This window comes from Mustela erminea, chromosome 6 (genome assembly GCF_009829155.1).
Source record: "Mustela erminea isolate mMusErm1 chromosome 6, mMusErm1.Pri, whole genome shotgun sequence".
In the NCBI taxonomy this organism is placed as follows: domain Eukaryota; kingdom Metazoa; phylum Chordata; class Mammalia; order Carnivora; family Mustelidae; genus Mustela; species Mustela erminea.
The window spans coordinates 15,380,884-15,401,266 of NC_045619.1; the positions used below are offsets into that span (position 1 = coordinate 15,380,884).

The following is a 20,383-nucleotide window of genomic DNA, read 5'->3' on the forward strand; positions in this document are numbered from 1 at the left end:
GCAGGTGAGAGATGTATTTCCAGGCATTTTCTCCAAATGCCCTATGACCCAAACTATCTGACTCACGGTACCCTATAAAGTCTTCTTTGTCTATGGGACTATGATTTCACCACATCCTCTGCAGCACACAGGGACACCAACTCAATCCTATTAAAAAACCAATCCACAATCTAGAGCCAAAAGGGTTCTTCCTTCGTGACATGAGACAGTGTGGCATCATAGATGGGGAGGTAGGGAGGTTAGATAGGTAGATAAACTTTTTGTTTTAGGAGAGTACTGAAATTTGCAGGCAAGTTCTGAAAATAGTATGGGGAGCTCCTATATGCCTCACACCCATAAGTCCTATTGCTAACCTCTTACATTAGGGTGGTGCATTTCTTACAACTAATGAATAAATTTGGGTACATTATCATTAACTAAGGTCCATATTTTATTCTGATTTCTATCTTTATATGTTTTAAATTTTTTTTAGAAGGAGAGTGTAAGCATGTGAATCAGGGGTGGGGGCAATAGTGCAGAGGGAGAGGGGGTGAGAGAGAATCCTAAGCAGACTCCACGCCCACTGCAGAACCCGATGCCGGGCTTGATCCCATGACCCTGAGATCAAGACCTGAGCCAAAATCAAAAGTCTGAGCCACCCACGCACCCCTCTATCTTTATATTTTTAAAGTCACCATTTTGCACTGAGAGAGAGAAAGGTTGTGCGTGTTGTGAGAGAGAGAGAGAAAGGGAAGCCACCCACTCCCAGCAACACCTCAGATGTGGTCACCTTCTCCTCAGGCAGACTGGCTGGCAGATTCAGATCTTTGACATTTGGAAACTCTGGCAGCAGCGTTCCAAGTTTGGACCGGGGTGAATATGCCACCGTCTGTTTGCTCACTTCTTTCTTGCCTGTCTCGCTCACCCAGGCGGCTCCTTTCTTGGAATACATCACATCATAATACTGGGAGCTCTCCTTCACCGCAATGCCGTAGTAATGATACCTGGGCCAGAGAGGGAGGGGGAGGGGGAGGGAGAGAGAGAGAGAGAGAGAGAGAGAGAGAGAGGAGACCCATATGTACTTTATCAAGTGTGGCTTCCAGGAGGGGGTCCCCAAGGCCAAGGATGGTTGGGCCCACCCTCCCTGGGCTAGAAGAGTTAACTCTCTTGGGAGACTTGACATCTCAGAAATCTAGAATTAAACCAAAGTTCCAAGTTGCCAGCCATCAATCAGGCAGGTAAAAATAACCCAAATTGCCTCCTACAGAAAATGTTAAGTCAAATACTTCGCAAAGCAGAAAGGGGGGGATGCAAAAAAGTTCCATTGGTATTTAGTCTCTTGGATTGTGCCAGTGTGATCTCAGAGGAACAGAACTCGGGGGTCCTTTTCGGTGAAGACCCAAGAAGAAGGGTGTGTTTGCAACCCCTAACTGCACCACTGCCACCGATTCACTGGCCCAGATCTTCCTTAGTCAATAAAGATAGTCTAAACTGGATTTTCAAAAGATACAGTCAGCGGCTCCCTTGGCACTGGATATGTAAAAGGCCGAAAGTTTTCATTAACTCAAGTGGGCTTAGTAATAGCAACATTTTCCATGAAGACAGAAGAAGGGACAGAAGCTACATTTTGTTTAGATTTTAGCTACAGAAACTCCTGAGTGCTTGCCCCATGCTGAGCACTTGGCCAACCGCTTTACCTACATTTGGACTTTGGAAACTACTACTAGGAGATGGGGATTATTAGCACAGTCTTTCTACAGATGAGCAAAAGGAGGGAAGGAGGCTTATGACACGTGCCCTAGGTCATCCAGCTTTCTAGAAGAGGTTCTTGAACACCGTCTCTCTGACCACGAAGGCACTATGCTGCCCTAGCAGAGAACACCATGGGAGGCGACTACGAACTCCGAGTCACTTACAGAACGTAATAAAAATACAGATGCCTAGGCCCTTCCTAGACCTACTGATTCAGAACAGCGGAGTGGGACGCAAGGATCAGCACTGGGGCAAGCACCTCAGGTCATTCCGACGCACGTCAGTTTGAGACTGACCAGCCTACTTGGTAGAGCACCTGAATTACATTCCCAGCTCTATGATCCCCAGTTGCTGGAGATGCTGTCACGATTTACTATTACACGACGCTCATCCCAGCAGCTAATGTGTTGCGAAGCACTCTACACACATTACCTTATTTAATTTCGCAAAACCCCCGTAAATCTGGAATTAACTATTAGCCCCATTTTACAGACCAGGCAACTAAGGCCTGGGGAATTGAAGTAACCCACCCAAGATCCCCCAGTTGAACAGAGGCAGGATTTGAACCTCTGAAGTGCTTTAACTACTAAGCCAGGGATTCTCCAACTTTAGCTACTAATAAGAATCACCTACAAAACATTAAAATACAGACTCCTGGGCTCCACCCCCCCCCCAAAGATTCTGATTCAGTAGATCTAGAGTAGGTTTCTATAGCCACACGGCAATGCTAGTGAAAGAAATTCATGGACCTCGCTTTCAGAAACGCTGTACAGCACATAAATTACTCATTGCTGCTCGCGGAGGTACGGTTGGGGGTAGTCCTCAAATAATACCGGGAAGAAAGCATTCTGAGTTAGGGGAGAGGCTTCACGGGGAAGGGAGATGAGCACACATAACCTCCCCTCTCCCTGCCCCCCTTATCCTGATACCATTCTGTGATATTTCTGCTTAGTGGGCATCTCGCCTCTATCTGAATGCCTCCTGGGATGAAGAACTCAGGCCCTCCGAAGGCAGCCCAGTTCATTTTGGGTCGGGACAGTTATCAGAAAGTTCTTCTTTGTGTTGAGCTGCTCTCTGTCTTCTGCACCTTCTACTTCCCAACTGTCATAACTGCCAGCGGCAGGGAGAGGTACCCTGGGGCGGGGGAGGGGCGGGTTCCGTGGCTCCAGGACTGTCCTCCAGGCAGCCAGGCGGTTAGGACACGCCTCCTGAACCTTAACAAAGTTCCCCTTTATAATCTCTTGAGATCAAGGGACCGATAGCATATTCAGATCAGACCACTTCTTGATTTTCCAGAGAGTGTGTTGCTGAGAGCAGCCATTTCAGCGAAGCTGTTGCTCTGCTTTGAAAAATGTCTCAGTTTTTTTGTTTCAGTTCTGTAGGACAGGTCAACACAACTCACACTCCCCCCCAACCCCACCATATATTCTGTCAAGGTAAATTTGTTGAGGGATTTTTTTTCTCCTAAGGCCAACTGGCAGGTTGGAGATGAGAGCTTCTTGTTACCTTTCAAATGGTTGAAAGTGTGACCAACCTGGGCAGGGGGTTCCTTGTGGAAGGGATACCATGCAACTGACACCACGGAATTTTTTAAAAAAATAGTGCCCAGTTTGCCTATTTCTGGGTTAAAGAAGAAGAAAAACAAAAACAAAAACAGGTTCTCACATGTAGGCAGAAGGTAACTCTCTCCAAGTTTATAAAGGATGGGAAACGGTTCTATTCCATCTTTACCACCTTTCCTCCCCGTCTCTACTATGGTGCTATTTTTGCAGTCTTATTTCTACTCCTCTCTCTTAGAGATGAGCAAAAATGTATTAGACCCAGGGACTCTTCAAAGACCCACTCATTTCCGTTCATGCAACACTGTTCCTACCAATCTGAGGACTGAATTGCCCATTGTGTGCCAGCCCCTGGGTTTACCAGCAAATAAGTAAGGAGGGGTGTGGTTTTGTACTCCCTACTCTTACCAAGGCTGAAGGCTCACTTTTAAACAAATAACTGGATTTTTTTCTTTACAGATGAGATTTGTACTTCAGAGCAGTTACTTTGGAAAATTATTAGAAATTTATTCCAAAATATCTCCTGCTCAAAATATTTCTGTAAAGCTCATTGGAAATTGCCCCAAGAGCTTCTGAGCCACATACACACAAAACAAGTCTTGTTATTTTCTAGAGCTTTACTGCCCCCCACCAAAAAAGGGGTTTTCCCAGTTTGATCACTTTTTTTTTTTAAGATTTTATTTATTTGACAAACAGAGATCACAGTTAGGCAAAAAGGCAGGCAATGGGCATGGGGGTGGGGGGGGGGAGGTAGGCTCCCCCCTGAGCAGAGAGCCCAATGCGGGGCTCAATCCCAGGACCCCAGGATCATGACCTGGGCTGAAGGCAGAGGCTTTAAGACACTGAGCCACCCACGTGCCCCTGATCACCTTTTTTTAAACCTAACTTGGCTCCAAAGTTAAATCCACCTGGGGAGGACAGGAATGCTGCCCAGGGACAGGAGGAGCAGGGGGAGTTGGGGGACATTACGGGACATGCTGCTTTTTGAAGTATAACCCTCAGTTTCAAGTCTTAACAAGTCCTATATAGTTGGTTTTTGTTTTTGTTTTTGTTTTCTTTTTAAGTGTCAATATTTTGTGTATCAGTCTGTGCTGATCTGCTACTGGACATGGTCAAAGCATTAGAAATGCTACATAATAAGGCACCCTCTAGTGGAGTCACTGTGTATATCAACATAATAAAGGTTCTGAGAAGTCCTGCATAAAGGAACCTGTTGAATGAACTCCGTGCTTTCCAAACGTATGTGGCAAACAGAGCTTTTCCACAGAATACCTGTTAACATCCAATAATTTTTGAAACACCCTTTGAGGCAAACCTTCTAAATCAGATTTTAGTGAAGACTACGCAGTGAAGGCAGAGATTCCCTCCCCACAACTCCCGCGTAGGAGAAGAGGTCCGTGCATCCTTCTAACTTTCCAGGACTCTTCCCAAAGGGCCTTTCCTGGGCTACCCTTTCTAAGCTAGGCCACTCTCCTTTGGTTATTTCCTATGACAAGCCTCTTTGTCACAATCTGTGTATCTTGTTTTGATCTGTTTTCCCCACCAGACTATACCCTCCAGGAGGGCAGGTGATGTGCACCTGCTCTGTCCATGAGACACACAGAAAGTGTGACAACAGATACGGGCTGGCTGCTTGACGGCACACCCTGTGTACCAGGGTCTGGCTGGACCCCTCTACCCCATCTCTTTTGCAGGGATTGGTGCAAGTAGCTTCTCTGGTTGACTGGATACTATCAGAGTAGAAAATGTGCTCAGCAAAGCAATCCAAGGAACTAGAGATTGTCCACGAAGCCTCCAGTGCTCTTCTAAGTGATGGCCGAGACCATTTGACAAAAACACCAAAAGGCAGATTCCTTAAAGCAGCTGGCTGGGCCCGACTGCCCTGGGCCTTCTCACAGCCTCTCTGTCAGAGGCCCTGGGAGAGGGGGCCCTGCTGTCTTCTCTGTGCCAGACCCAGACTTCCCGCCAGGCCTGGGAACAGAGCTGGGGATAAACAGCCCAGAGTGCGGATCTGACTCAGAGACACGCGCTCTGCGGACGGCACGGCGGCTGGTGCTTACTTTGACTGTCCTCGGGTCCCAAGTCTTCTGGTGGTTAGCTGAGGAAACTGCTGCCTTATGATCTGTAAGTCAACACAAGAATCAGTTACCCATGGGGAAAAGGTGGGAGCATAGTCACTGCGTTTTACAAACAATAATCCAAAGAAAAGGGAAAACGTGACCCTGACTGCAGTGACTTCTTGGCAGTCGGTAGGGACCCTGGAGAAGACACCAGCGCCGGGAGTGGGGCGGAGGGGACCGAGCATGGGAGTGACCGTGAGGCCCTGGACTCTGAGGGGTCTCACTCGGCTGCCCTGTGCTTTGCCCTCCTGCTCACAATGTGGGGGAAGTGCGTGCAGAAAGTGTCTGCCCAGCTGCTTAAAGCCTTCCGGTGGATTCCATCGTGCCTGGAACGAAGACCCACCCTTGGCCTCTGTCACCAGCCCCTGCTCTGACCTCCTGGTCTTCCTCTCCTCTGACTCACCCTTACTCAGCAGACTGCAGCCACGCTGGCTTTTTAAATTCTTTTCCCTATTTCTGAAACACACCAGGCTCACTCCCCCTGGGCGCCTTTGTAAGGCAGCTCCCTCCTTCCCGGAATGCGACCTCATCCACATCCCCACTCTGCTTACAACATTCAGACGTCTGCCCAGCGACCTTCTCTGACCAGCCAGGGGGGAGGAGAACCAGCAGTCCTTTACCATCTCATGGCCCTGCTTCGTGTCTTCTTCTTACTCTGAACTCTGAAACTATCTTGGCACTTGCTCCCTGCGTGAAGATTTTCTGCCTCCCCTGACTTGAATGTAAGCTCCCTGAGAGCAGGGACCTGGCTCTGCGCTTGTTGCTGAATGCAGGGATGAAGCCCCACCCCCGCCCAGGAGTACCATCCGCTCATGCGCAGTGTTGCCTGGTACAGTCCTGAGGATTTGCAGGCAGCTTGGAAGCAAAGCCATCTGCCAAGGTGAAGACACAACCAGCAGGCCTCAGCCTTGGTGTTCACAGAGATGATGTTTGTGAGAGGCAGGGTGACGTCGGGGTTCTGTGGAAGGGCTTTGGAGCTGGGCTACCTGGGTTAGAGAGATCCAAACTTAGCCATCTGTTGGCTGGGGACCCTTAGGCAAGTCAACATTCAACTGACTCAGTTTCCTCATTTGTACAATGGGAATGATAATAACCCCGACCTTAGAGAATTCTTGTAAAATCTGGTAGCAAACGTATGCAGATAATTTACAACAATGCTTTGCACTTGGTAAGGGCCCAGTAAAAATTATCCGTTAGTACCACGGATTATCCTGATAATTTATTCCCTTTTACTTCGAGGGACTTTTCTCCTCTCACCAAACTCTTCCAGCCTCCCTCCTCTTCTAGTACCTCACCAAGCAGGCAGGCATGGTCAGAGAGAGCCTGCCTGCTGGCTGCCCTTTGTGAGATGAGACCCAATTGCCGACTTCCCACGGGCGGGGCGTGAACACTGCGTGCCTTTCAAGGACGTGGGGGAGTCTCTCCTGATCCACCCCCATTCTCTTCCAGCCACACTGATGCTCTCACTGATGGATCTGCTCAGCCACTGGACAGACACTTACTGAGACCCTGCTAGTTACTTGAACTTGGACGTGCTGTTTAACTTCTCTGTGCTTAGCTCCCTCCTCTGACACTGGGGTTTATATGCTCCTCCCCAGATCTGAGGGATAGGTGATGGTGGCCCCAACTAAGTCAGCATCAGTGGGATGGAAGGAAGTGGACAAATTAGAGAGAAATTGAGACTCTGGAATGGGTGCCATGAAGGTCGACCATTTCTGTTCATTAGGAAGCTGTCTCCAGTGTGAATAATGGGGCAGGTTTTCCTCATTTGAAAACGAATTAAAAAAAAAAAAAAACAAACAAGCAGAAAAACATGCATTGCTTACAAGAATGGATAGAAAATCTAATAAGAGAACATGACGATACCACTTTAGGAAATAAAAAGGGCTTCTAAAATGTTATCTGATAGTGATGATGCTGCAGGAAACAATGTAGTCATTCTCTAAAATCTTGGAGGACATCACATCTGTAGCTGACACAGCCCTGGTTTCTTTCAGCCTAACTCCTGGAAGCTGCGGCGATGGGCTCTCACTTTATCTATGTCCCTCTCAAACGGCTGAGACCTGAGGAAAAGCAGGATTCGGGGAGGGGTCTGAATGGGGTCAGGGACAGGGCTTTCTACGTGCTCTGCCCATGATCCGTGGCACGGTTTGGTTGGCCTCACAATGTCTGGCCAAGGACGCCCTCGGACTTTCATCACAGAACTTGTCTCCCCCCGGAACTGCCCAGATACGAAGCAGCTGTTCGTGAAGCTGCAGTACTGACCATTTCTAGATATGCGGATAGAGATCGCAGAGAAATACAGAAAGCAAGAAGATGGACGGAGTCTGCACTTGGTTAAACATGGGATTATGATTTGGGTTCAGAGCTTCCTACCTAGCCACTACAATAAAGTTGCAAGAGCCCCAGTCCCCACAAGATAAACACTGATGAGTTGCTTTGGAAAAAGAGATTTTTCTGCATTTTAGTCTGGGAGATTCCCCCCATACAGCAGGCACAACAGGAAGATACCATGTTCAATGCTCTAATATCAGCAGACATTCGGAAAAGAATGTCAGGTGCTGTCCAAGGTGTGGTAAGACTGAAGTTCTCACAGATTGCTGGTGACACAGTTTATGGGTATGACCCTTCACAATATACATACATATATTCACAAAACATACATGCGTACCTTTCGGTCTATGAAATCCCAGGAACTAATCTGAAGTAACAAAAAGCTATGTGCAGGACCACTGGTAAGAGATCCTGCAGAGGAACTGGAAGAGGAACTGGAAACAGTGTAAGTGTCTATGGCAGGGAGCTGGCTAAATGATCATATGTGCACTCAACGGACCACGATGCAGGCATTAAAAACTGGGTGGTGTGGTCAGCTAAGCGTCCCAGTACCACTCTTGGTTTTGTCTCAGGTCCTGATCTCAGGGCTGTGAGATCAAGCCCCAGCTCAGGCTCCAGGCTGAGTGGAGAATCTGCTTGAGATCCTCTCTCTCTCTCTCTCTCTGCCCTTCCTCCAACCTCCCCTTCTCAAATAAATCTTTAAAAAAAAAAAAAATGAGAGTGACAAATACTATGTCACAGCACAGGAAGTCTATGTATGACATAATGATAAATGAAATAGCATACCTCAGACTATGTTGATGCTATGCTTATAATTTATTTTACAAATATAGGAATGGAAAGGGAAGAAGCAAAAGTAAAAATGGCTATTGTTAGGTTAGTAGGATTGTGATGAGAACAAAAAGATTTTTCTTTAACATTTTGTATAAGGTCAACTTTTTCTGTAAATAAAAAGGGATTTTCTTATTGCAAATATTCCTAATTGACAAAAGAAGTTCAAGATGACCTTGAAAGAAGCACCAGAAATCTTCCACAAGGTTCTGGTGGCTCTTTTACTTTTCTTAAAAAAAAAAAAAAATCATGGCCTATTCCCTGAAAACCATATGTAGATAATCAAAAAGTAGCATTTTGTTGTTGTCATTGTTGTTCCTAAGCCTGATCATACATGACTGAAGAGAATGGGCAAATTTCTGAATCTTTCTACATACTTAGCCAAACGGCATCCTACATGATGTCCTGGCCCCAGGCTAAGGTACCAGGGCCATAGACTCTGGTCTAGAGATGTTCCAGAAAGCCCCCAGGAAACAAGGACAGATTTCTGTTGTTCTACCTCCAAGAGGCAATAATAAAACATATAGAGTGTTTGAAATTCTCCACACTGTGGTCTTGGGGAATTATCGAGTTGTGGAAGGGGGCCTCTGACTCCATGAATCAATGAATCCCTACGATTTCCTTGCTGGCCTATGGGTTTTACTTGCTCCTTTTGAACATCGTATGGGTCAATATGTGCCGTTTTACCAACTCCGTGGCCGGCACCAGCCTCCGCTGAGTCACCCAAGACAGAAGCAGGAGAGATTACACCCTTCCCGACACCGCACAGCCCCATGTCCTACCAATTCTGACGAAGACACCCACTGAGCCTGGCCACCTCTCCCTGTCCCGCCAGCCATTGCCCTCGCCTGCCGCGACCCCTCACCGGGACCCACAGCCTCACGCTCCGAACTGCCTGGCCTGCCCCCGGTCTTGCTGCCCAGCCCAGCACTGCCTTTCTAAAATCCAAACATGATCATTTCATTTACATGTTGAAAATGCTAGATGCCTCCTCGTGGCCTACACGGGATAAAAATCCAGCCTCCTCAGGCTGGTCCATGAGGCCCTCTGTGATCTGCCCCAGTCCAACACCTCAGCCTCAAATCCTGCTACCCAACCCCCTACGTGTCTCCTGAGCTCCAGGCACACGCTGCTTCCCTCTGCCTGGAACACCAGACCCACGCTGTGCCCCGTTCACACTGGAGGAACTCCTCTCTTTCTTTGAGCCTGTGCAATTCCCCTGGGACCTTCCCACATGACCTCAGATGCTCCCGTCTCCATTTCCCTGGCAAAGGGCGAAGCTGTCAGTATGGTGGTTAAGCACACATGCTTTGGGGTCAAGTCCTGGTTCAGGCACTCTGCCAAAACTTTACGTGTATTATCTTAGTTAATCATTACAGCGGTCCAGGTTCCACTGCTACACCCTCGTACAGATGAGGGAACAGAGGCTTGGAGAGCCTAAGTAGCCCACACAGAGCCACGCAGCTCATGAGACGTGGACCCAGGATTCAAAGGCACGCAGTCTGACTCAACATTACCATGACACTACTATTGCCTCTGAATGAATGAAAGGGTCCTAGGGCCCCCTCATCCCCTCTTTTAACAGCAACCTTTTTTTTTTTCCCTTTTATGTCATATTCCTGCATTTACACATCAGGTGAGGAATGAAATGATTACTTGTTCCCATCGGCTCTTCAATGAGGATTCCAGTTTGCCTCACTGTGACACTCTTGGCAGCGTTCTGGTGGCCTCTGCTATGAACAGCTGCTGAGGGCCCAGGCCCCAATCCCCCAGGGAAAGGGAGAAACAGCTGACAGGAGGGTGACAGCTGCCGGCCGGTGATACCCGCAGGTGTCTCCTCTAGATTCAATCCACCCGCCTCCAGTAAAGTGAAATCTGGCGATTAAACACGTCTTCTGCTTAATAGAAATACTCAGTAAGCAAAAGTCATTCTGTTTGGACGATTCAGAGTGCCCTGCCGGACTGACCGAGAGAACAATCCAGATCATTACCTGTCTCCTCAGAGGCCTCTCTGACAATTCTCCACGCCAGCTGCCTGAGCAGAGCCTCCTTCTTCTGGAGCTCAGATGCACTGTGCAATGCCTCGCTCCACTGCCAATTTTGCTCTCACAATGTCCTTGCGTGACCCCGTGCTCCATCCAAATTGAACTACTTGGCGCCCGCCAGTTCTCCGAGTGCCCACCCCCCCCCCCCGCCCCAGGAACCATGTTCCAGCATCTTCCCCCCGTAGCAGTCCCCGGGCACCCAGCATGTACATGGCTCCTCCACGCCCCTTTCCTGATTCTCCGGCCAGATAAGTGCTCTCCCTGCTCCAAACCAGGACTGCACCCGCCACTTCCAATCTGTGCCCAACGTCCAGCCTCCCTCCATCGTGAACATACCCGGACTCTGCTGACATCCTCCCGTTACCACCAATCCCAAGGCCGCGATCTCGAGCCTGGATTGTGAACATGGTCTCCTCACCGCATCCGCTTCCAATCATGGCACCACGACCACTTCTCCGTGGACCCCCTAGATGAAGTCCAGACCCACCCGTCCTGCTAGACTGGCCCGGCCTTCCTTCTAGCTCACCGCTCCCCTCTTCCTCTCTCGGTCCCCAAGGCCACGTGCAACTTCTTTCAAGTTTCAAGAATACACTGCACTCTCTCCTACTCCAGCTTTCCCTGCAGGCTGTTCTCATTTTCTGGAACCCTCTCCCCATGCCCTCATGGCTGCCTCTTGTCTACTCACCTTTGAAATATTAACCTATACCTTATTCCTTTCCAAAAATCTTCCCTGGGCCACAGTTGGGTTGAAGGGACTGTAGTTACATGGTTCATAGGACCCACTTATCCAGCTTTTAATACTTTTAATCTTCCTCTCAGCCCCACCAAGTCCTTGCCTAGGCCCATGGGACTCTCCAGGAATGGGACCTGCAGCCTTGTCTCCTTGGCTCTGTCCATGTTCGACAAGCTGCAGCCTCAACAACTACAACTGGTTGCCTGCCGGTGCGCAGTTAGGATTCACGCAACAACAAACATTTACTGAGCTCCTCCTATACACCAGACATTTGGCCAGGCTGAGGGACACCACACTGAGCTGAAAAGAAACAGCCTTTGTTTAGGAAGCCTACACCTAGTGGGAGAAGACCAAAAATAAATACATTAAAAAGTCAATATATCTTATATCAGGTAAGTGCTACGGAGAGAAACAAAAGGAGCAGGGGGACGGGAAGGGGGAATGTGGGGCTTATTTTTTAGGGTGATAAGGGCTACGTACTAGGCATTTGAGGGGTGATCTGAAAGAAGTGAGGGAATGAACCTTCTGGATCTCTAGGGGAGGGAGGGTGCAAGCCCAGAGAACAGGCAGTGCAAAGACCCTGAGGTAGGTGCTTGTCTGACGCGCATGAGGAAGAGTGAGGAGTCCAGTGAGCACTTACTGTGCTCAGGAGAGCGGAAAATGAGGTTGGGAGGCCAGGAGGGGTGATGGAACACAGTTCACACGGGGCCTTGTAGGCCTCTGTGAACACTTTTGCTTTTACCCTTAATGAGATGGGGAGACGTCAGAGGGCTCCAAGCAAGTAAAAAGGGAACAAGGCGGACTTAGTTTCCCAAAGGATCGCTCTGGCTGCTGGGTGGAGAAGGGACCATAGGGACCAAGGGTGGAAGCAGGGAGGCCATTAAAAGGCCACTGTGTAGTCCCCAGAGGAGACATGACAGCTCAGCACATTAACTCGGGGATTCAGTAAATGAAAGAATAAGTGAGTATCTCTCTTGGGCTGGCCACGGACATTGTTTCCGATGTTCTGTTGACATAAATCATGCTATGAGCGGTACCTTTTGCAGAATGATTTTTATTTTTATTGCTAGCATTTTGGAGGTTCTCCCCTTATTATAGTTTCTCAAGTGTGGAGCTGCTTGATTAAAGGGGAGAAACATTTCAACGTTCGTAAAAGATACCATCAAGTTGCTTTCCGTGAAGGGTAGAAGGCGATTATCTGTGCTCAACTGAGGAGCCAAAAGAGACCTTCCATTTGACATCCGGTCTCTTGTCTGTAAAATGGGGATAAAACACTTGCTCAGCTAACCTCGCAGGCTTACAGCAAGGCTCTGCCTCAACGGGCTCTCCTGGCGCCACAAGGGGGGCACTCACCCGCTGAGGGGCAGGGGGCTGGAGAGAAGAGACCACGTGTGGTCACACTCCCCTCTCTGTCTCCTCAAACCTCTCCTGCATTCTCTTCACTGACGGAGTTACCCTTCGATGGGTTTTTGGAGGATCCTCATTCAACTCGTTTTTTTCAAGCTCTTGTGGTATATCCTGGTCTCCCAAGCAAGATATTTGTGCTGCTAGAATATTTAGTTCCCTTTGGGAAAATACTTTTCATCTAGAAGTACTGGAAGGCCAAGCCCTCCCCTCCTCCTCCAAAAGAGGGAAAGGTAATTTCAAACAGAGAACTAAGAGGAAGGGCTGGGGGCCGAGTTGGGGGGGGTGGGGGGTGGGGGGAGGCGCGGCTGGACCGCAGCCCCTTCTGCCCAAATGGAGGTCAAGACTTTTCCCACTCTGCGCACAGAAAGGGCTGTTACAGCCACAACAAAAACCTGTGGGAAGGGGGTTTGCTGCTTTTTTTTTTTCCCCCAGTGTTTCTTATGGGCAGCAAATTACAAATTATTGTCCTCTCTTTTTACCAGATAATCAGCTGGTCCCAGAACCTGAAAGCCCCGCACAGTTTGGTTTGAGTCTCAAAATGCGGAGTCGGTTGAGCACCACTAAGACTGTTCAGCTTTTAATTTCTGGAGCAAGACTCAGCCAACAGCCAAACACTTTTGTGGAACTGTGAAAGCTGAGTTGCGCTGTTTGATAAATGAGCAGACGGCAGGCAGCCCCTCTTTCTCTTTTTGTATGGATTCAATGAAGCCTGCCTAAAGAACGCCACATGCTGTTCTAGCTACTGATCTAACATTCCGCAACATCCCAGCCTTCCAAATTCCCTTTAATTACTCAGGAATCCCCCCTTCTCCCTTTCAGCCTAGGCAGCCGGGCTGGGGCAGGGGGCTCCGTGGGGCTCAGAGTGGGAGGCAGAGCAGCTCTGCCCATCTCCCCTCCCTGGAGCTGCCGGGATTCTTCTCGGTGGTGGTGGTGGTGGCGGCGGCGGCCAGGTTATCTGTCTCCCTCGTCCACGCTTCTCCCCAGCCACCAATACACTGCTCCAGGTCGGAGGAAACTCCGCGTGGGGGCTACCCTGACCTCATCTTGAGGGTGCAGTTTTGAAATAAATGTGAGTTTTAGGCATATGTTTCTGAAATGGCATATTCAAATCACTGGCCTCTTTTAAGATGGGGGAGGAGAAAGGGGAGGCGCCACCCACTGTGCGCCAACAAGGACCAGGCACCAGATGGGGTATTTTACACACGACGTTGATTTTATCCTAAAAATGACACTGGAGGGAAGTATGAAGATCCCTGTTTCACAGATGAGGTACTGGGATCTATGGCCATTCAAGGCCGCTCAGATTCACAAACTCTGCCAGTGGGAGAAACAGGATCCCAGGTCCACTGTCTCTCCTGTTCCTCAGTATGGCCGGCACCCATGGGAGCCAGCAAGGGGTATGAGACCCCTGATGTCCTCTCTAGATGCTGCCTCAAGGGACACCTTTGGAGCCACTCCATCTCCTTAGTCTTACAGACTGGCTTTGTTTGACTTTGACCTCAAACCGTATGATCTTGATGCAGCTTAGTCTCCAAACTTAGTCACCAGGGATGGCTCTGAAAAAAGGCTTTGGTTGTTTCCCAAAATTCAATCCACCCTCAGCAGGCAAAGATCTGCCACCACCAAGAACCGGTCCAAAAGGAGTTTCAAGGTAATGGGATAAGTGCAAATCCTCCCACACTTTGAAGGAGAAAACTTCTGGGGCTAGAAAGAGTCAAGTGTGCTTAAAATAAGAGCTGTGGGTCTTAGTTCAGAGGTTACTTGGGTGTGGGAAAAGAAGAGGGACGATTCAAATAGCAAAAAATGAGAAATCCAGCACCGTGACAAGTTGTTGTTTTGTAACTGTATACTGCAAAAGTCTTGTGCCTTCTCTTAAAACACACACGCTATTTTGTGAGCACAAGAAAGAAATGATGAGGGATCCTGACTCGCTAAAGGAATTAATACCGTCACAACTTTAAGTCTGAAAGCGAGATATGGACTCACTGTCTTTGTTGACAAGAAACCTCACCCCTTTAACAGAAAAGAGAATAAAAATTAAATCGGGTACTACCAATAAGGATTTTTAAACAGCCTACCTCAATTCTTTCATTTTGAAATGGGTGTTTGCCAGAGTGGTTACACGATGCTGTATAACCCTCACCATTCAATGGTTTTTTTGTCACACCTTCTGGGCACTAGGTACTTGGTGGGGGCGGGGGAGGTCAATGGGAGTAGGATACTGTAGGTTCATAGGAAATCCCCCCAAGAGCAATTTCAAACATTCTCAAGAAACTTCTATCTAGTGCAATGAGACGGAAATGAAATTTCAAATCACGCGTATGGATGGATGCAGGACTTTGTGGACACCCCCAGGGCCAGGAGGGTAGTAGCTACTGTGTTGCCCCTTGAGAAGTACCGTGGATGACAATTCCGAGAAGTCTCAGATTCCGTAGGTGAGCCCAGCATCGTCCCGAGGCTGCCTTGGTGACGTGTCACGTGTGAGAGTATGAGAAGAGCCAGTCGTCACACGCCGACTTACTTGGAATGAGGTGAGTTACATAAGCAGCAGGTTAAGTCAAACCTGGAATAACTCTGAGGGCGATAACAAGAGCGGGTGAGGGTGGCAATGGCAGCATGTGTGCGAGCAGGAAATTTTTAGAACAATTGTTCTCAAGATTGTTCAGGAGGAAGAGTCGAAACATCGATGCTGGCGGTGATATATTAAAAACATGTAGGAAAGTCATGAGCGGTTGCCATGGTAAACTGAAATCATGATTCCAGCTCCCGTGGCGTCAGTGTTTGTATTTACCAGGCGCTGAGCCGAGGAAGCCCCTCTGACCGCCATCACGTCAACATCTCTCCACATGGTCGCTGTCACTGTCCCATTCTGTGGATGGGAAATGGAGGCCCCGAGTGATTCAGAAATTGTCTGAGCTCACGAGGCGGGGAAATGGTGGAGACGGGATCCGAGCCCCCACAATCTGACTTCTGAGCTCTCACACGGCACGACAGGAGAGACACCTGAAATAACAAACTATGGGACCTGGGGTGACATCAGACCTCCTGACACAGACGCTCCACAGCAGGTACTAAAAGTGGAGAAAAACATGCACGAGAATTTAAAGTTGAGAAACTCTACCGATGTACCGAAGGGTTTCCTTTGAAAACTGGAAAGAGACCGTTCCTGAAGGATCCTAATGTCCCAAGAGCACCTTTATCTTGGTCAGTGGCCCCGCACGGGGGTGCACACGACCCCAGGCCAGGGCGGCCCGTCAGCACTCTTGAGGAGAGACGGCAAAGTCAGAGGAACCTTTGGTTCCCTCTCCGTTCAAGGTATATGCGCTGCCCCAAGCATGGGTCCCCAGAACATGCTGGGCGATTCTTGACTTTGCTCAATCATGGCCAGCCATGAGGAAGGAGCCAAATATGCACGGAAAAGCCACCCACAGCCCAAACTGCCAATGCCTCAAGTCCTCAAGGGGAAAAGGCAGGCTATCAATGAACCCAATTCATACATCCGGCACCCCAGCTTCCCCTTCTTCAGTCTTCCTACTGCTTCCTGGTGTCCCCCACCCCAAAGCCCCAGCCCTGCCAAGACACATGTGACCTCAGGAGAACCACTCAGTCCCTCTCTCCATCTCCTCAGCTAGAAAAGGAAGGTGGTTGGGTCCCGCCAACCAATCTCCAAGGCCCTTGAATAGCTTGAACACTTTCCATTTGAGATCTTAGTAACCCATGCGTATTAATGAATTATCCGGCTCTGTTCTAGCTGCATTTCTTCAAGAAAAGGAACTGAGGATTCTGAGACATCAACAAGTCTTCAGGGGACATGCAGTTTTGAGGTGACCTGGCCTTTCCACGTATTCAAATTAGACTGTGTCACAGCTGTACACGAATTTGCCTCTTGGTGACACATTGGACGGTGCTGACCGTAAATCACGTTACCCTGCCCGAGCCTTAAGAGATCGCATTGTGCTGCCTCTGTTCCTTCCCATGGGCTCCAATCTGAGGGTGTTCGGTACACGTTTTCAGGATCCTGGGTTCCATTTCATAGTGGATACACAAGGGCCGTGTAGGGAAAAGGGGTCAACAGGTTCCCCCTTGTAGCTGGGAGACAAGTAAGTCCCAGAGACACCAAGGTCAGCACGGTGGCTATTGTCGACTTGCCGGACATCTGAAAGCTGCTAAGACAGTGGACCTTATAGTTCTTATCACCAAAAAAGTTCTAATCACAATAAAAAATTATTAACTACAGTAGTGAGAGATGGTACCTGAGCTTGTCTGGTGAATATTTCACAATATACACATATATCAGATCATTATGTTGTATACCTTTAATCAGTTATATGTCCATTATATCTCAATTTTTAAAAAACAGAATACAATGGATTTTTAAAGTGTCATTATGTGGCTAAAATGTCTCATTGTTTCCCCTTTTTTCTTTATTAACCAAACTCTAATTTTTTATTCCAGGGGGCAACGTTCTACAGTTTCCCGCTCCCCTGACAACCAGGGGCGGCAGGCAAGATGGAGGGCTCTGGCAAAGCTCCTGAAGACAGCTGATTTGGCTGGAGTTTTTGACCTTTCTCTTCTTCCCCCCATTTTCTCCCACTTGTTGCCTGGAATACAGCCTTTGCCACTTCGGCCCATGAGGTATGAAGTAACGCAAAGTTGGAAGCCATCTGCTACAAAGGCCAGAGCACAGAAAGATCGAAGGTTCCCAGGTCCCTGACGCTCTTCTAGACCTGTAATGGCAGCACTGGGTAATAGTCTCTTAGACTTATTCTACATGAAGAAAAGCAAAATCACTCATTTATTTATGTCACTGTTTGGGGATGGAGAAGGGCACTTTTTAAAACCACATTCCCAACACAATTCCTAAGTGTTCCACCTTCTGATTTCCACCCAGGATTTACTTCACAGAGAAGGTTCCAGTGGCCAGAGTCAGCCATGTCAACTTTCAAAATGAACAAACCAACCAGCGTCTAGCTCACAGGGCCGTATGAGGACAACACGAGACACTGCCGTGACTGTTTCTGGCTGCAAAGTACTTCCAGCTCATGTGGTAGAGACCATTGAATGTAAGTTTCCCATGTGACAGACGGAGGGATGGGGGTACAGAGAGCAAGGGTGATTATCCTCAAGTTTAAGACTCCACACCTGGCATTACTGGAAACTCCTGGCCTATCGCACACAGTAGAACCTCAATGAAGGCTTGTTAAAGAAGACCTGTTTTTGCCTTTCAACCTCTCACCAACGCATGTAATAGATGCTTGGAAAGCAATCCATCGGTAAGTCAGAGACATACTCTGAGATCTGAGACCCTTTTTTGTTTCTGAAAAAGCTTAGCTTGCTGCTAAGCAGGGATGCTCCATTTTTGTGAAGGTAGAGTTTTTGCTAAGAGTTTCCAAAAGACCAGTGGAGCCGCAGAAAAAAGAAGTATTTGGTGACAGTAAAACACCCTCTTCAGCTTCTGTGGCTCTCACAGGGCTGCTGTGGGGAGAGGATGACTGTGGGTGTCTGGGGCTCCCCCCAGATTGGCCCCGCTCTCCGGCTGCTGCCCCTGCCCCACCCCGAGGAGGCCGCAGTTTCCTCTCTGCACCCCTCCACTCATGGGCATTCCAGCTCAGGGGCACATCTGCCAGTGTGCTCTGTGGTTTCCTGTAGGGATATGTCCCTTCTGCAGCCTGCACCCCTCAAGGACAGACTATCTTCTTCTTCTTCTTCTTCTTCTTTTTTTTTTTTTTCAAGATTTTATTTATTTATTTAACAGACAGAGATCACAAGTAGGCAGAGAGGCAGGCAGAGAGAGGGAGTGAAGCAGGCTCCCTGCTGAGCAGAGTCCGATGCGGGGCTCGATCCCAGGACCCTGAGATCATGACCTGAGCCCAAGGCAGAGGCTTAACCCATTGAGCCACCCAGGCGCCCCAAGGACAGACTATCTTCTTCATTCCAGTTTCCACCTACCCATACAGGGCTGAGGCCACAGCAGGATGAGGTCAATGAATATCTAATAACTGGGTGAACCCAAGTGTTAAGGGGGAAGCAGCATGGGGAATACTGGCAACAGGGTTCACAGTGCCTAGAACCCTCTGGTGGGGCAAGATTTGGGGGGCCTTTCTCAACTGCAATGACCAGCACACTTGCCCTTGAGAGACAGAGAGGCCAAAACTTCACTCCCAAATTCCATCATATAAGAGGTTGCACGTAGCTGCTAATGACCACACCGAAGTCCAAATTCCCATGGTTTTGTTGTCCACATAGACCTACTTCCCGCCTCTAGACATACATACTCTACTCCCCCAAAAATAAATGCTCTGGGTAATGACATAAGTTTAAGTGCCTGGACTCTTGGAGCCAGACTTCCCAGGTTCCTGTCCACTTACCGGCTATGTAGCCTTGGGCAATTTACCTTCCTGGGACTCAGTTTACCCATCTCTAAAATGGGGGGGGGTCATAGCAGTTCTTACCTCAAATAGTAGTTTGGAGAATGCTGATTTATGTAAAATGCTTACAGCAGTACCAGGTCATAGAAAGCTCTATGTGTTTGCGATTTTTATTCATTTTATAAAAAGTCTGAGTGCTGCATTCATAATTAGACATAGCTAAGTACTTCTAACATCTGTTAAAGAGTTACCCATTTTTCTTTAAAATTTACTTATTTATTTGAGAGGGAAGGAGAGTGTGGGCAAGTGGGGGAAGGGGCAGTGGGAGAGAGTCTTCAAGCAGACTCCCCGCTGAGCACGGAACCTGATGTGGGGCTCCATCTCATGACCCATGATATCATGACCTGAGCCAAAACCAAGAGTCAGATGCTTAGCCAACTGAGCCACCCAGCAGCCCCAAGAATGATACGTTAATAGGCTCTGGCAACTTAGCTGGGTATGATGTCGCGTGTAGGTCAACTGATCCCTATGATCTTGTGTTTGTTTCAATGGACAGTTCCATTGTAAAATTTATTTTACTGCTATTTCTGGAAAACTAGGGTTACTATTTTGGAAGTCTTTTTTCTCAAGCTGACAAGCCTGCAGACTCCAGCAGCAGGAGGAAAAGTTCAAGGAAAAGTAAAGGTCAGATCACGCTTTCTCCTTCCCCACTGCAGGTCCCCAGGCCACACATGGTCAAGGCTGAGCTGGAGGTCAGAGAGGCATATTCAAGCGGATTTGAGGTTGCAGGTTTGTACTGGACTGGACTAAAAGAGTCTGAATGTCTAAAAGAGTCTGAATTATTGAAAAGAGGCTTAGCTCTTATAATCAATAACCCAAAAGCTCTTAAACCTGCCCTGAAACCATCAGGAGTCAGGGAAGGAGGCCTGGCCAGAACATGGTAGAACAAAGCAAAGTCACTTTCTGTGTGCACACTGCTGAGTTCAGCCTGGCCCATACACTAGCTCCATTTGCGGGGGCTCATCTGAGCATCTCTGAGAGTCGGGGTGTAACAGTCGGTGTGCAGTGAGCTAGTCAAAACCCTCTGGCACTACTCAGTGGAGGAACAAGAGCGGCCTGGGGCGAGGGTGGTGGAAGGGAGGTCAGCTGCAGAGCCCATCCCTTTAGCCAGTGTGGATGGAGATCCATAGGGTCCCCCAAACCCTGAGCCCAGCAGAGGTCACTAGCAGGAGGAGACCTTGCAGGGCACCAGCTG

The 20,383-nt window shown here is 48.6% G+C and overlaps 1 protein-coding gene across 6 annotated transcripts in view; it reads right to left on the reverse strand.

Annotated features, from left to right (window-relative positions):
* The window catches only part of RFX4 (regulatory factor X4), a 157,773-nt gene that overhangs the window by 73,022 nt on the left and 64,368 nt on the right, over positions 1–20,383 (reverse strand). For 5 of the 6 annotated variants that reach the window (XM_032346506.1, XM_032346509.1, XM_032346508.1 and 2 more), the window contains 2 exons: positions 5,351–5,412; positions 770–983 (listed from right to left, as the gene is read on the reverse strand). In XM_032346506.1, the coding sequence (XP_032202397.1) occupies positions 770–983; positions 5,351–5,412 (276 nt within the window). Of the gene's footprint in view, positions 1–769; positions 984–2,660; positions 2,811–5,350; positions 5,413–20,383 lie in introns of those variants that run through there. The other variant, XM_032346507.1, reaches the window with a different exon arrangement.